At 37.2% G+C, this 16,263-nt stretch overlaps 1 protein-coding gene across 1 annotated transcript in view; it reads left to right on the top strand.

Moving 5' to 3' along the window:
- dym (dymeclin) overlaps nt 1–16,263 on the top strand; it is a 65,635-nt gene that overhangs the window by 27,610 nt on the left and 21,762 nt on the right. Inside the window, exon 14 of the mRNA XM_028463412.1 lies at nt 4,868–4,967. Within this exon, the coding sequence (XP_028319213.1) occupies nt 4,868–4,967 (100 nt within the window). The remainder of the gene's footprint in view (nt 1–4,867; nt 4,968–16,263) is intronic.

Genomic DNA, 16,263 nt, shown 5'->3' on the forward strand with positions numbered 1-16,263 from the left:
CTGATGATAATGATAATGATGATGACTCTGTCTATGATGGCCCATGGCTGGGCTAAAAAGGCTGGTTGGCACCAAGATAAAGGGAATTTCCTGCCAGGAATTTCCAAATGTCAGCCAGGCGGCACTGAACTGTGCTCCATAATTGACTCTCGGAGGAAACCGTGGCTGCAGCTGTTTATTTACAGGCAGCGGTTGGTTGATTCACCCTCACCACCACCACACTTTTTCCTTGGTATTTGACATCCATCAGTATTTCCCTGCTGCTGTGCTGTTGCTCCTTGTGTTTTTCCGATCCCTTATTTATTCACTTTGAGATCCTCAAACTCAAGAACATAAAACATTTCACAATAAAATTGAACATAGTAAGTAATCCCTTTGACTTGTTATTTTTCAGTCAAGGTTTTATGGGTTCTTGGATCATATTGTGCATTCTAAAATCCTAAAACTTTGGGCACATTTACAGAAGATCCGATTATATGCATGTTTTCTCTAATGCTGACCAATAAAAGGTATACTCAAAATGGAATTGCACTCTGCTTCAAATGATTGATTGATTTATGTACTACTTTTTTCCACGCAAGAAGCAATAATATAGTACATTTAAAAAACAACAACAAACTAAGACATTTTTTGTAAGGGGTGTTGCATGGTGCTCACTTTTTTTTTTTTTTTTAAGATGCATTTTTTCCATAACAACTTCACAGGATTAACCCATCATTAGCATGCATGGATAATGTGAATTTTTTACTTTAATTTAAACTGAAAATGAAAGGAAATGTCACAACTAAATGTCTGTTCTTTAGAACGTAGTGGAATTGGAAGCTTTCTAAGCAAATAACGAAAACAAAATGTACAAATATCTGAAAACCAAATGAAATGACAGCTCTTTAACCGCTTACAATTACTTTTTAAAAAGAACTGAACGTTCTGTTACTATACAGAAAGTCATTATCTATCACTCTCCTTCTGACTGTCTTCCCCTATTAAAAAAAAAAAAAAACTGTAGAAGATACAGATGTGCAAGGCCTACTTCTTGGCTCATATTTTGCACAAATATCTCGGGATCAACCTATTAGTGAAGAGAATTTTTGCTCACAATTAGGGGACGGCTCCCAAATGGCTCAAATCTTTGTGTAGCTTACATTGATTGTTACAAAATACTACATAAAAGAAAAGAACGATGTATTGGGAAAAAAACATAAAAATATATATATATATATAAGTATTTATCCATTTTAAGGTTTTATTTTGTACATTAACATCAAACTTAGTCCTGAAATAATACAATATCAAATATAATTAATTATAGTTGTTGTTTGGGGCCTGTGTGATATGAAATGTTTAGATGTTCAGTCTACGCAAGTTTGAATACATTAAATCGTGTCTGTGTTTTCTTTCACTCATTTCCCTCACCTCCACCATTTACTCTGAGTGAGTCACTTGTTCTCTTGTTTCTCTCTTCCACCTGTTCGTGCATGCCGCTGTTTAAACATAGATGGAGCCACGCATATTGACCAATCACGTGTGGCTAAAAACAACAACAAACAAATCAGCTCATAATCAGGAGCCGACTCCTATTGTTTACTTCTAGTGTGCTAATGCGCTTTACAAGATTACCTGTTCAACTCTGGTACACTGTATGTGTGTGGGTTAATTACATTTTTCAGTTACAATTGCGTCAATTATCCATGATCAATTACAATTCAATTACGATTACAGTCGCCAGCATTTTTTCCTATTTCAATTAAATTACAATCATTTTTTATCTTCAAAGTCAATTACAATTGTGTTCTCAATTACTAAATTTCAATTCCAATTAATCACAATTACTCAGCCTGAAATAAATAACCTAATTAAAGATGACCTTCCTCTTGTGGTATTTTTCTGTTAGCATCTCTTATGATAACGGCTCCTAAATCAGCTGTAAAATAGAATAAAAACAAATATCTATCATCTAATTTCTTTCCAGTTTATCAGTCACCTTGTTAGGTGTCCTAATCAATGAAAATATAGGATTTCATTAGTCTTTAAATGGTAAAATGTGGGAAAGCTTGATATGAAACATATTTTAATAATTGTTAACTACATATGTGTAGAACTCTAACATGGTTCCCCAGTTTAGCATTAAATTATTATTGACAATCTTTTTCTAAACTCAATTACAATTTAATTACATTTACGACGTCAACATATTTTTAAAATTGAAATTACAGTTAGAATTACACCATAATTGTAATTAATTATCAATTACGCAATTACGATTACAATTGACCCCAACCCTGATGTGCACCCCTGATTTTTATTCCAAATAAAGTGAGTGTATATTTGTATGTAATCTTTTTATATAGATGTAACTTGAGATCATTTTTAATCTTTTATCCTTTAAAAAAACAAGATTCTTTTGTTGATTTGTTCCTTGAGGAAACACTACCTGAGGGAACTCTAATCAAATTCTTCAGATATTATGTAATATGATATATGTCTGTGTTGTAACTAATTTCCTCGCCAACTTTTCAATGATGACTTTGGAAACCACCCACAGTGTTTTTGCAGAGACGCGGGACCGGACACATGTGCATCTTCTGTGTTTAAGGGTGATTCACATCTGTCAGTACTTCAGTATTATAACAGATTCTGGATCACAACAGCACAGTGGACGTCTATTGTAGGCCGTACCTCGTCCATTGGAGTCTTTGTGAAAATGACGATTGTGGCCAGGCTGTTGGCCACAGTGCGTTATTGTGGAGGTACTAACCCCAGGTGGAGCTCAGTCGGTGGTCCATCATCAAAAGAGAAAACTAGTACAAGAGGTCATTGAGTAGTTATGGTGGTTTGGGCCTTTGACATTACCGGTAGTTCTGAAGTTGACACGTAGATGCCTATATTACAGCTCAGATAACCTAATTTCACCAATTATCTCAGAGCAGGATAAGATAAGGACTGGTGTGTGTGTATTTGGACGTCTTGTGCTGACAGATGGACAGGTGTAGCTCTTATCGGCTCTTCATCTTATGCTCCTAAATTTCCTCTGCCTTTTGCCGACATTGAATATAATTCATTTTATTTTCTTTCATGACTATGAAGTTTGATATCAGGCTGCAAATAAAGGAAACTTCTTTATGCGGCACGTCTCCTCTCAGGCATCTTGTGCAGCAGCAGATGTGAATCAGTTTATAGTGATGTGAACACGACATCATGTGTGTGCACATGTGCTTGTGTGCATTGACCCTGCCCGATTGCTACTAACCCAAGGTCAGTCAAGCAGACTCGCTGACGGTTGATGTATGTCTACATCAGGGGGAATCATGAAGCTCCATCACATGTAGCGAATTACATTAACAGTAAAAATGGGACGACACCTCATCGGGGATTGAGGACGAACTAATTCAAGTGTCAAACTCAAGGCACGTGGGCCAATTCTGGCCCTTTAGAGCATCCAATTTGGCCCGCATGAGAAACAAACAAAAAAATGACAAAAAAACATAATAAACACATTTAATTAACTTAACATTATTGGCCAGCACTTGCAGATTCACCACACATAATGGCAGTCAGTTTTAGGCAAGGCAAGGCAAATGTATATGTATAGCGCATTTCATACACAAGCTAAATTGTTGAAACAACAACATTTTTCCTGAATCCATTAATTTTGCTCAAATTATTTCACACATTCTCGCCAAATTTAGTAAAAAAAAAAAAATCACAAAATCAAGTAAATTTAGGTGAACCTTCTGCAGGAACCAAATCTGTCACTTATTGTTTGGATATTGTTTGCGTCTTACATACTTTACTTATCATATAAAGGTAGAAGTGCAAAGTAGGGCATATTGAAATTGAATTTTCATGTTCTCCCGCCTATTGAGATCAAAATGGTCCATATTTGGCCCCTGACCTAAAAGGAGTTTGACAACCCTGAACTCAGTGTTCAAACTAATAGTCAATGCTAGACAGTTATCACAATAAACTGATTTATTATCATTCTACATGTTAGTGAAAATAGATTTATGGTATATTTTATAATCTTTTAGTTAATAAATTTTTTTCAGCGCTATTTTCTGTATCTGAAAAACCAAGACAACAAGCTATTCATCTATGTTGTTAATACATAATTAGGTTCCTATTTTCAGGTTTTGTGTTGACATGTTAAAAGGGAAACCATGAGTCGCTCAACAGATGATTGTTAGTAACCATAACTAATAACCAATATTAAACTGACAGTGTGTCTTCACCACACCCACACTGGCAGCTCAATGAAACACAAACAGAATACATGTTTATCTGCACACACTTACAATAACCATTTCATGCACTGCTACGTTTGCACTCGTGCATTTCTGTAAACTTTGACACACGTGCTTTTGCACCATCTGCATTAACACAGCAAAGGTGGGGAGACCTGTGGGGCCCCGCATCGTCCAAGGACAGGAAACAGATTGAGGGAGATGACTTTTGTTACAGTGTATGTCTTAAGTATAGATAAACAAAATGAACATAACATTTATTATTATTATTATTATTGCAAATTTTGTGATTGTGGCTTTGGGACCTTAGCTAACTCCTCTGTTTTTACAAAGTGGCGCTACATCCAATATTTATGCCCTTGATGTGAAAGTAGTGGAGCTCATTTTGCATTTCTCAAAATTTGAAGTTTCCAGAAAAGACTTTTACAGCTATTGAATAAAAGTTACATAATTTAAAAGCTCCATTCATTTATGTACAAATGAACAATGTGTTGCTTTCTATATCGTTTTTTTAACATTGCCATTTTCAATACTGTGGCAGTCTGCGTCTGCAGGATTTCGGGTGTTAGATTATATATGCTCAACACTTTCATGCTCTTCCATTTTTCTCTGTGTCTCCCCTGCAGTTTATTTGCTTTGCTTTCCAAAAAGCACAACAAGGTTTTGGAGCAGGCAACACAGTCTCTGAGAGGCAGACAGGGAGACAACACAGCCTTGCCAGACTATGTGAGTAGCACACACACACAGGCGCGCGCACGCACACACACATTCGCTCTCAGTCTGCATCACGTTTCTTCAGTGCTGCCAAATTATGTCTACGTGGATAAGGAGCTGCATTTTGACTGGGGTGTTTTTGACAACTTAACAAGTGTGAGGTTATTTGAGTTTATACTTCAGCTGGTACAGTAATGCTCTGTTAATGCCACATTCCCTATTCAACAAAAGTAATAGAAAGTTCAAAATAAGTTAAAGTTTTTCCTATTTGGAAACGAAGCATTAGAAACTTATATTACAAATGTTCCTGTCTGCGATTTGTAATATACCACCCCCAGCACTTTGGAGTTCATTTTAAAGTGCAAATGTTTCAAATACTGTGTAGATCTGAAGAGCAGCACAAAATATTTATCTTTCTAGTTCCTGTAAAGATGCATTAATTATGAATGGTCCATTGCTTGATCAATGCAGAATGGCCCAATGCAGCAATAACCTTTTTTGGATTGTGTTTTGACTTTGTTTTGACTGTCGAGTAAGTGTAAAGATTCTTCTTCTTTACTTCTTCCATGAAGTAATTACTCATATCCACAGGTGAGGCTACTGTAGGTATATTTATGTGCACAAGTTTCTGTTTCTTATTAATCAACAATGATGGCAATACGACCTTTAGTCCTTAGTGATACTTGTTTAACAGATGCAACCTACTCTATACTTATAACTTTAAACCCAGTTCAAGTTATGTTGATTCCATGTGTCTAGTATCCACACATCCCGCTTCTTTTAAAGGCTTAAAGGGGACGTTAGGGTTCCAAGTATGGCATTTTACAGGGTGTATACTAATAATGAAAAAATAAGAAAAATAGATGCCCGGACCCTGACTTCTGTTTAATCGAACTAAGCCCATTTTCTGTTTAGTGTTTGTTTTACTACGATGCATAGAACTGTTTGTTTCAGTAAATGAGTGTTGCAAGTAAAAGCTTAAGCTTTTTATTGATAAAATCATATTATATGCCTCATAGATCAAGCAATCGAACATAATTTACTTCAATAAGAAAGAAGAATGGTTTCAATTGTTGTTTAAATCTCCACTGTAAACACACTCTTATTGACATTTTGCAGGCATTGCATTGTGGGATGTGGGGACCTGTAAGCAAATGCATAGAAGTGTCTGCTTCATTCTTACCGTGGTTTCTTGTGTTTTTCACTAGAAAGGAGGACAGTGATTTGCTTGACACCGTTTTTGTTGTTCCACGTATTCCCTGCAATATATCCTCACTCTGAAATATTCCATTTTGGCCAGATTCTGATTAATTTAACCTGAAAATAAACATCTGCCATCGATTTGCGACAACTTTCAGTCCATGAAAACACCAGAAATGTGTTGGGAAGTAACTTTGACAGAGTTTTAGGTGGCAAACGTAAGAAACTACGGTAAGAACGAAGTAAAAAAACCTTTCTGTGGATCCGTCTGCACAATGCATTGCGTGAAACCTCTTGGAGTTAATGCTGTTCGATTCATTGATCTATGAGGCCTAGATGATGATTTTATCTAATGAAAAATTATCGATAGCAGTTTCAACACAGTATTAGTTGAATTGTGTACAAAAATTGGATAGCAGCTCAAATCACATCTTTTTATATTTAACTGAATGCCGTTCTTTCATACAAGTACCAGCCTTTGAAGATGGTAACCTGGTGCTGACCATGCCTTTCTAGTTAAGCATTGTTGCTTAACACGGATAGATGACAAACGCCACTTGACTAAACCTCTAGTAATATACATGATGTTTTTAAAGAGCTTGCATTTAAATTTTACTTGAACGTTAACTCAGATTTGCACCCAAGACCCAAAAGATCCTGTACATTAGTGTTGATTCAAAAATAAAATGAAATATTATTTTATCAATTAACAGTCAAAAATAACTTGGTGTCTCCTTTTAACAGATGACAAATGTAATATTTTCCATATTTTCTTTCGGGCACCCATGCCTCCAGATGTGTCTGACTGCCTGTCAGACATTGTGTCTTGTTGGATTTATGTTACTGAATATGTGTGTGTCTTGGCGATCACATTTGTGCCTATATGATTGGAGTGGGCCTCAATGAATACCCTTAGGTGCTCGGGCTAACATGAGTGTATGCGAGTGCTCCTTCAACCAAATGGAGTCTGTCTGATGAACCCCCTTCATTCAGACATGTCTCCACACACACACACACACACACACACACACACACGTATGTAAGCATATGAAATGCAATTATCCAGCTTTGTTTTGATGTTTCCTTCCTTAAGGGCAGTTTTAATGCGTATATGTTTACATACATATGTAAGCACACATAGTTCCTATGACAGAAAATGGAAAGCACAGACAGATTACGTTAACATGATTGAATATTTTACCACTGCAGAACATTTAGGGTAAATATAATACATCAGTAAATGGATTCTGAGGATCTGAGAGGTTCAAGTGTTACTCCTCCACAACAGCTCTATTTCTTCAGTTTGAGATCTTGTGTGTTGCTCAAGGACACATGGCAGGTTTTCTGTATGGTTTCTAAAACATCATCTCACTTCTAGTCTGGGTCACAGACTTTTAAGACTGAGCTGGTCAACCTGACAGACACTGCTGTTATCCTTGAGCTTAGACTACACTGTCTCAATGTGGCATTGGTTCCCATCTCCAGAAACATTCCCATGTCTACAAGTCAATCTCCTTTTGAATAAGAACTTACTGTGATGTTTGCCATCTCAGCTTTTTTAAACACACACACAAAAAACATGAATCGCCTCTAATTTTGTCTTTGTTGGAGTTTTGCGTGTGCTCTAACTGAAGTGCACAATCCCCTGTTATCTGATGTAAATGTCTGTGGCATATTTAGTGTTTTATAAAATTCCTAAGGAGGATGCATGTCATCATGATTTGTTTCACCTTTCTCTAAACCAGTCACGACCCAAATTAAGTTTGATCAAAATGTCCAAGTTTTTTTTTTTTAATACGAACAAAGACAAATATATAAACAATAAATACACAATCGGTTAAAACAAAAAGCTCAGCACACAGCAACACCTTGTTGTTCAAGAAAATCCAATAATTGTTTCCATACACATTCAAATTTCTCTGCTTTACGTCTGACAATGTAAGTGAATTGCTCCAACACATTACAGGATGCATTCTCTTTCACGCATACACTTATTGGAGGTATATTATTTTTTTCTCCACAATAGAATGTCCAAGTTAATAAAGTCAAATTACACATTATTAGGTTTGTAGGTCAAAACTGTGGCCACCTATTTATTAAATTGAATTGCATCATTTATTTGTACAATCTGGGAGACTCTTCTTCCCTAAAATCTTGCATCAAATGTGGTAGCTGTGATGTCATTGCATTGGTAATCTTATCAAAGAAAAAGTGCTAACAAAGCAAGGAAATGTGAGTTGCAAAAAGCAATTTATTTCCTCTTCTACATGGATCAGCAGTGGCTCCATTATCTCAGCGTTGGTCATATTCAAAGCCATTTTTTATTCATCTTAGCCTTACAGCACCAAACAGGTTCTTAATATCGGGTTGTGAGGTTAGTTTAAAGGACCATTTGATTGTTTTTATCCAATTGGGCAATGTTTACTTGATAACTAATTAGTCCACATGTGTTTTAGTCCTATTGATTTAAAACAGATGTGTCAAATTCAAGACCCAGGGGCCAAATCCGGCCCTTCAGAGCATCCAATTTGGCCCGCTGGAGAAACAAAAAATGACAGAGGAAACATGAAATATTGTTTAAATGACCAAATAATATAGTTGTAGATATCTCAAATTCACCAATTTGATGAAACTCTACATTATTTTTAGGGGCTTTTATTTTTCCTTTGTTTATATCACATGAATTCAGTCATTTTTAATTGCAAATTGTGGAAAGAACTCTCAAGTTTTCTACAAGTTTTACAATTTCTCACAAACTATTTCACAAAATTCCTCTAAATTATACAAAATTTGGTAAAATCAAACATTTTCTGAAGTGAATTGAACTGATATTGAAAACGAGGGCACTGATGTTAAAATGTATTTTTTTCCCACCTAAAATCTGTGGCCCACTAGAGGTCAAACTGCTCCGTATTTGGCCCCTGAACTAAAATGAGTTTGACACCCCTGATTTAAAAGATAAAAGTTTTTGGGAACCTTTGGTTTAACTTCTAAAAATGTACTGTATGCAACTTTAAAGAAGGAATTGTCTTTTGTTACCAAGAGAGCAATAATTAAAACATTTTTGTTTGTATTATTGGACAGATCAATATCTAAATGTAAATATTGATCTCTTGATCAGATTCCCTAACAATTGGCCTCTTTTCTCCCCGTTAATAAACAATATATACTATGTAAATTAAGAATGTTACCCTCCCCTTAATTTTCTGCAAAGCTCTAATTAGTATATTCCAGCATTAAATGCCTCAAACCAAGATGGTTAACATGGTAAACATTAGCCTTGCTAAACACCAATGCATTAATCCAGAAGGTAACGTATGCAGCAGATGTACAGTGAAAATGAGAACAAGTGCTGGTAAATGAGAAAAAGCCTTCAGGCTGCAGACGTATGTTATGTTAGCATTAAGAAAATGAAAAGATTATTTTAACAATTCCTTCAGTTACATCAGAGCCGTAGCTGTTATAATGACTCTAGTACTGCCGTCTTGGACTTGATTTGAAATTGTATGCTATTATGTGTCTTGTAATGTAACACATTTCCAATGTCGTCTGCACAGACAGCATGTCCTTCAGTTATATTGTGATGTCTCAAGCCATACGTAGCTGTAGCCTCCCGTCTGAATCCAATTCAGCAAGTTTCAGTGTTCAGTAATTCACTTTCACATATCTTGCCACCTTTTGTACTATAAATGTGTGTCCACACTTTTTGTATTGGCAACATATTTCAGCAAGTGTGTGTTGTTTACTAGCTATCTAGGGCTTGAATAGTGGATAAGTTTCCAGTTATGTCATCAATTCTCAATTTTGCTGCTCTATTTTTGACAGTTTAGCAAACTTAAAGCTGCTTAGCTTGTTGTCAAATATAAAGCAGGACATTCAGAAACACTGACAAGATCTTTAGTACACAAGTAAAGCAATCGGTTCTGTAACTTATCCCAGTCTGAACAGGGGAGACTGAAAAGCAGCAGAAAGAAGATGTGATTTTTACTCAAAAAGCCCCAAGTTTGGCATCGTGAATACTGAAGAGAGTGGGTTATGTAAGCTATGTGCTTGATACAGTGCATCCTATTTTAGTCACTGAAAAGGAAAAAACTAATCACGGTAAATAAGTAGACAAGTGGGAGATAACTTTGTAGAGGTTAATAGAAGTGAACTCCATGCTCAACTTATTTTTTGACTCAAAAAGTATTTATCCAAAAGCAAATTTTCCATTATCCCTATGTTTTATTGAGTCTGATATTTTGGTCTCAATCGCTGGCCGAGGCCTTTAATTGGTTTGAAAGATGTGACACATAAAGGAAGCACCGCTGTCTCATTATGTTGACTCTTTCGTTTCCTCCATCTCTGGCCCTCCTCTTCACGTCCGGTAGTGGGAGGATGTAACAATGTAATTGAAAACAGGCTCTGATCTTGTTCACCCACTCTGGCCTTTTCTTGGGAGGTGTGGTAGTTTTAGAGAACTGTAGGGAGAGATAAAGAGAAGCGAAATATGAGCAACAAAAAGTGAACAATAGAGAAGAGAGGAGAAAAGTGGGGCGAGTCAAGCGTGTTTTTGTGACGGGCATCTGGAAACAATGTAATTTGTGCTTGTCTGGCTCTGTCGAGAGAACCAATGTTTGTTTAATGTGGGATTGTCCTCAATGTGTAATTGCTCTTTTTATGAGTGGGAGACTTAGTGGAGGACGTGAAAAACGTCAGATGCTTTAAACTTTGGGTTAAAGCTGCATTTTTCCTACGTGTTAATGTCTCCCTCTTCTTTCTCTCTGTCTCCTCCCGTGTATTCCTCCCTCGCTCTTGATGTCTGCCTCCGCATTGCTGTCTCTCTTTCATTTATAAGCACACATGGATCACACACACCCCTCTTCCCTGAATGTGTTTGTGATGCTGTATCTGGTTAGTGTCAGGGAAGAAAGACTGAAGGGTGAGGGCCTCTCGAGCCCTCCGGGAAACATCCAGAGGCTCCCAGTCCAGGCGGGGCAGCTCCCACGGGGCCCTTGTGGTTGCTCTTTGCAGCCTCCGTGCTCCTGATTACAGATGTTAGTCCTTTGACGTATATGCAGTAACGTGCAGTCTGTCCCTGGACACACAAACATGAAACAGAAAGTATGTGGTTCTGTGTTGCATTGCACGGCATTGAGTTGTGTCACTGTTTATGCTTCCAGCCAGTAGTAATGATAATGTTACTGTCTCTTCTTCTGTTTACTGTTGCAGACAACACACACACACACACACGCACACACACACACACACACACACACGCACACACTCACACTAAACCACAAGCATGTTGGACCACCCTGTCTATGTGTTTGTGTTTGCTGTTTGAGTCACAATCTGTGATCTCTTTTTAAAAGCCGGTGCGGACTCGTGCATCAGCGTTGGAGTACCCTTCTTCTTGTTTAGAGAATAATAGAGCTTCATGTTTATTATCTCGGCTTTCAGGATTTTTTAGGCCACTTTTTTATGAGTCACCAAATGGTTTGGCAGAATCCCATCTTCCATTAACTTAGCTATAACCCTGAGATAACGAGAAGATTATCTCTGTAGTTCATTACGGCTCTTTCTGATATATGAGAGGCTGAATGGTGCTCTTTTGTCAAGCAGCATTAATGTTTGTGCTAGTTTTATGCATCACTTTATGATTTACTGGGTGGTTTTTTTTTTTAGTAATGCATGTTTTCATGTTTTTCTCAGTCTGGTGTAATAAGCACTTATAGTCGACTTGAACATCCTTCACACTCATGGTCAATGTGATACAACACAAAGTCCTCTCATGGCGATATTTTCTCACTAGGCTGGTACAAGTGATAAAAATCTCCTGGATTGCATCTTGCTAGGGCTTTTATAGGCTGTATAGTGATGCAATCAGTTTTACATTCTCATTTGTGTACTTTTTCACTTATTTATCAACATTTGTAGCCTTTACGGTACACATCTCCATATTCATGCTATTGTCAATTGATTAAATATTCATTGCATATAGTACTTGGACGTTTATTATCCCCCGCCACAAAGTGGGAGGGGGGATATAGGTTTGAGCTCTGTACGTCCGCGCGTCCGTCCGTTCGAGTTAAAGGGGACCGCTTTTCTCAGAAACTGTTTAAGATAGGACAACCAAATTTGGTGTGTGGCTTCATGGTATCAATACCTTGATGGAGTTCGAAAATGAGAAGCACACAATTATTTTTTCTAGAGTTATTGCCCTTGTTCAGTTTTTTTTACTTTGTTCAAGGTATCTTCAAAGGGGACAGCTTTTCTTAGAAACCGTTTAAGATAGTTAGTAATCTTATTTTCTGATGTGATAATATTTTCTTATGTATACATCTAAGTTCTTAGATTTTTTCTTGAGAACCAATCTGGTGGGGGATGTTAATGACTGTCTTCTTGTTCCTCCTGTTGTTTTAAATTATCTTATGTTTTATTATCCTTTTTGGATGTTGCTGCTGCTGTTTTAGTTTCACCTTTGTTTGTACAGCACTTTGTGAGTTTATCTGTGAAAAGTGCGATATAAATGAAATTTACTTACTTACTTATTTTCATTGCAGTAACATAGAATGGAAATATCTCACATTTCTCTCCCAATTTACGTGCAGAATCTACTCAACTTTCCATCAAGATGTCCGTGTTTATGCTTTATTTTCACAGATTACACTTGTGTCTATGTCGTAAAAATATATATCACAGAGTCTGATTAATGTACCTTTTTTATTGCTTTACTGTTTCGACGTCTTTTCCTCCACAGTTAACATTCTAAGGGCGTTAGGATAGAGGAGGATTGTGGTAGCTCATGATGTGGAAGGAAAGAGACCTGCAGCCGCTTTCAGTTTACCTGAAACAAGGAAGAAATTTATTAAAAAGTGAATGCTGCATTATGCGTTCAGATTTCTATATTGTTTGGATGCCGAGTCAGTTTTCAAAGTAGATAGTGGAAAAGCTTGTCATTTTGAATGAAATAACTGATGGGGAAAAGGCAAAACATGAAGTAACCTTTGTATTACCATCTCATGCCAAGTCTTTGTTGTAAATTGTAAATGTAAATAGTCCTGAAGCAAGAGCTGCATTGAACTATCTGTCTTAAAACAGATTGTTGTAAAAATGAGGTTTCAGAGGTAAACATGCTTGGGATTTATCCATATTTTATTCATTGTCATTCATTGTATGTGAAGGTAATGACTGCATTGCAACAATTTAAACTTAGTGCTGTGGGGTAGACCAGGGGTAAACAAACTGTTACACTCGAGGGCCGTATTTGGTTGTAAAATTTAACCGAGGAACTGCACCACGGGCAGATGGATAATGTTTAAAGGGGACATATCATGCTAAATCCACTTTTTTTAGCCCTTAAATGCATTTTGTTGTATATTTAGAGTGTTTAGGTGTACAGAAAAGTTCAAATTAGTCTGTTCAGGTGCTCCGTTGATATCTTTATATTCTGTTTTGGTCATATTTTTCAGTCTGTTTCGATTTTTTGATTCTCTATTACGTTTTTTGAACAATAACGTCACTGTATTTGCAGTGGAACTGCCAAATTAGGACATCAACTCCAGGCCCAACACTTCGAGCAATCCGCCATTTTTATTTCTCGCTTTTATTTTGTAGTCCAAGTTCAAGGATGCCGAAGTTACGAGAGGATAAGTCAAAATGTTCGGTTGTTGGATGTAGTAACCCACACGCTTCAGTACACCGTCTCCTCACATCAGAACCTTTTCGAAGTGCCTGGTTGAGTTTTATTTTTCACAGAATTGTACCCACATCTGTGGGTAAGGTCATTTTTGTGTGCGCGAAGCACTTCAAGGATGACTGCTTCGCCAGTATAAAGAAGGATTTGCCAAAGGACTTTGTCTGATTGAGGGGTCAATTCCTTCTATCTTTGGAGACGATGAACAGAAGCTCTTCGGTAAGCTGTAAATAACGCTAAAAAGTGTGATGATAAGACGTCCCTGTCATTGTTTTGTTAGCATTAGCAGTTGCACCGTCTTCATATGTTAGCGCTGTGTGCTCGTTTTAGAAACTTGATGATATGGCCCACGTGATTTAATTTAAGTCTAAAGTTTTCATTAGTCATTTCATTTTGCCATTTTTGTCTTTGAAAAGACTGTATTAAAATGCATTTCGTGACGTTTGCTTGGCGCTAGGGTTTGCTTGGTGCTTGTGTTAGCTCACTTGTTAGGGTTCTGCAGGTTCATCATCTTCATTTTCATCTCGCTCCGCCGGGTCCGACTCTGGCTCGAACATGTAAGGCTGGATGGACAAGTCTTCCTTGTTGACATTTTGTAAATAACGTGTCAATAAACATTTTCTGCACCGCTAGACAATCGTATCTCTTCTATCAAACTACAAAAATGGCCAAACAGGGTGGAGTTGAACCGAGTGTCACCTCTGCAACCTGGAGAGGGGGCGGGGTATTAAGTGTCTCATTTGCATTTAAAGAGACCGCACCAAAACGAGTTGCTCTCAGAAGCACATCAGAAAAGGGGTAGAAAAGGGGCCTGTGGAGCTATAATAATGAGGAATTCAGACCCAAGCATTGTAGTTCCGCTTTATATAGACCACAACTGTATTATTTATTTGTAAGGATTTAAAAGCATGATATGTCTCCTTTAAGTGATCTATTTTTTTCCAGTGCACCAAAGTCTGAAGTTAGAGTATATGAAAAAAACAGTTTCTATGCGTGTAATGTTTAATGAATAAACATTACAATATGTTTTCTAGCCCTGCATATTATATACTGTATAAAATATTGAAATACTGCCTATTAGAAAACTACTCTACAGGGTTTCTCTAACTGGTGTCCTTTGCTGGTATGAAAACTATGTTTGAACAGGATTCTTTAATTAAGTCACCGACTGAGCTTCTTCTTTTTCTTTTTACTTTATTTATTTTATTTTTTTTACTAAGCTGTACCATTAAAAGGTAATCAGCGGTACTGAACTGAACTTTATTTAACTATCCAAGTCCCTTGTGAAAATGAATATGAAATAAAATAATCTCACATAAGTAACCTCTTAACTTCTTTGCTACTCTTTAGGAGCTCATTATGTTCTTCTCTCTGAATCAAAAGTCTCTTTGGCTGTGCTGTGGCTCATTAAGGCGATATCCTGCTGAGATTGGAGAGCTAACTTACCCCACCCCACCCTGCTTTATGGTCTCATCTTTCAGGTTTTTTTCCCCTGTACCTGCTCCGAGAAGAAGATGATAGACATAGTTGTTAGTTCACTTCTGAGCCTGTCTCTCTGTGTTTCTGTCATGCTCTCATCTGTCTGCTACCTCGCTCTTTGTCTATTCTCGGGCAGTGGGTGAGTCACCCTGCAGGCAGCAGGGGCTCAGGGGTCTTAATAATTGTCTGCTTCCAAATGGTAATTAGAGCACCCCTGCTGCCCCCCGGTCTCCTCTGTGATGGAAGCACAAACCCAGCACTGCTCATTCCAAATCAATTAGCACTGCCCACCTTTCTGCCAAAGCTGTTGCAATCATAGCATGATACAAGTCTGACCATAGATGTGAAAATGGAAATGTGACACATTTAGTATTTGGCTGAAAATGGACTCCATTATGTTTTACCACGAGCTAACTGAACACAGCAGCCAGCTTCTGCCCGCATGTAAATGATTAGGAAAACTATCAAATCCTTGTTTCTTAGATGGTAGGAGAAAATCACTGTACCCGAGTATGAGCAGAGTACCCAGTATGCCAGTGGTTCCCAACCCATTTTGATATCAAGAATTTATGGTGACCCTAAAGACATTTTTAATAGTTTTTGATCATGTTTGTTATACTGTATTACAAATGCAGAGTAGCCGGGATTAGTGACAAGTTGCCGGCACGGATAATTTAGTTTCACTGCATTTTAGTTGAACTAGATTTATATTTGATAAAGTGAAAGTGTAGAATACAGTTGTTTAAGATTGTTTTTTAATTTAAAACAATAATAGCAAAAAAAGAATATTCTAAATTATTTTTCAGACATTTCAGCCGATCCCAATGTCGAAAAACACTGCAGTATGCCCTTGTACGCAAAGGGAGAACATGCAAAGTCATTTATAAAATATTAAACATTTACACACAACAGGTATAACAGTTTTCCCACCCTTTGTGATGACACTCAAGC

This window comes from Gouania willdenowi, chromosome 12, assembly GCF_900634775.1.
Source record: "Gouania willdenowi chromosome 12, fGouWil2.1, whole genome shotgun sequence".
Taxonomy (NCBI): Eukaryota; Metazoa; Chordata; class Actinopteri; order Blenniiformes; family Gobiesocidae; genus Gouania; species Gouania willdenowi.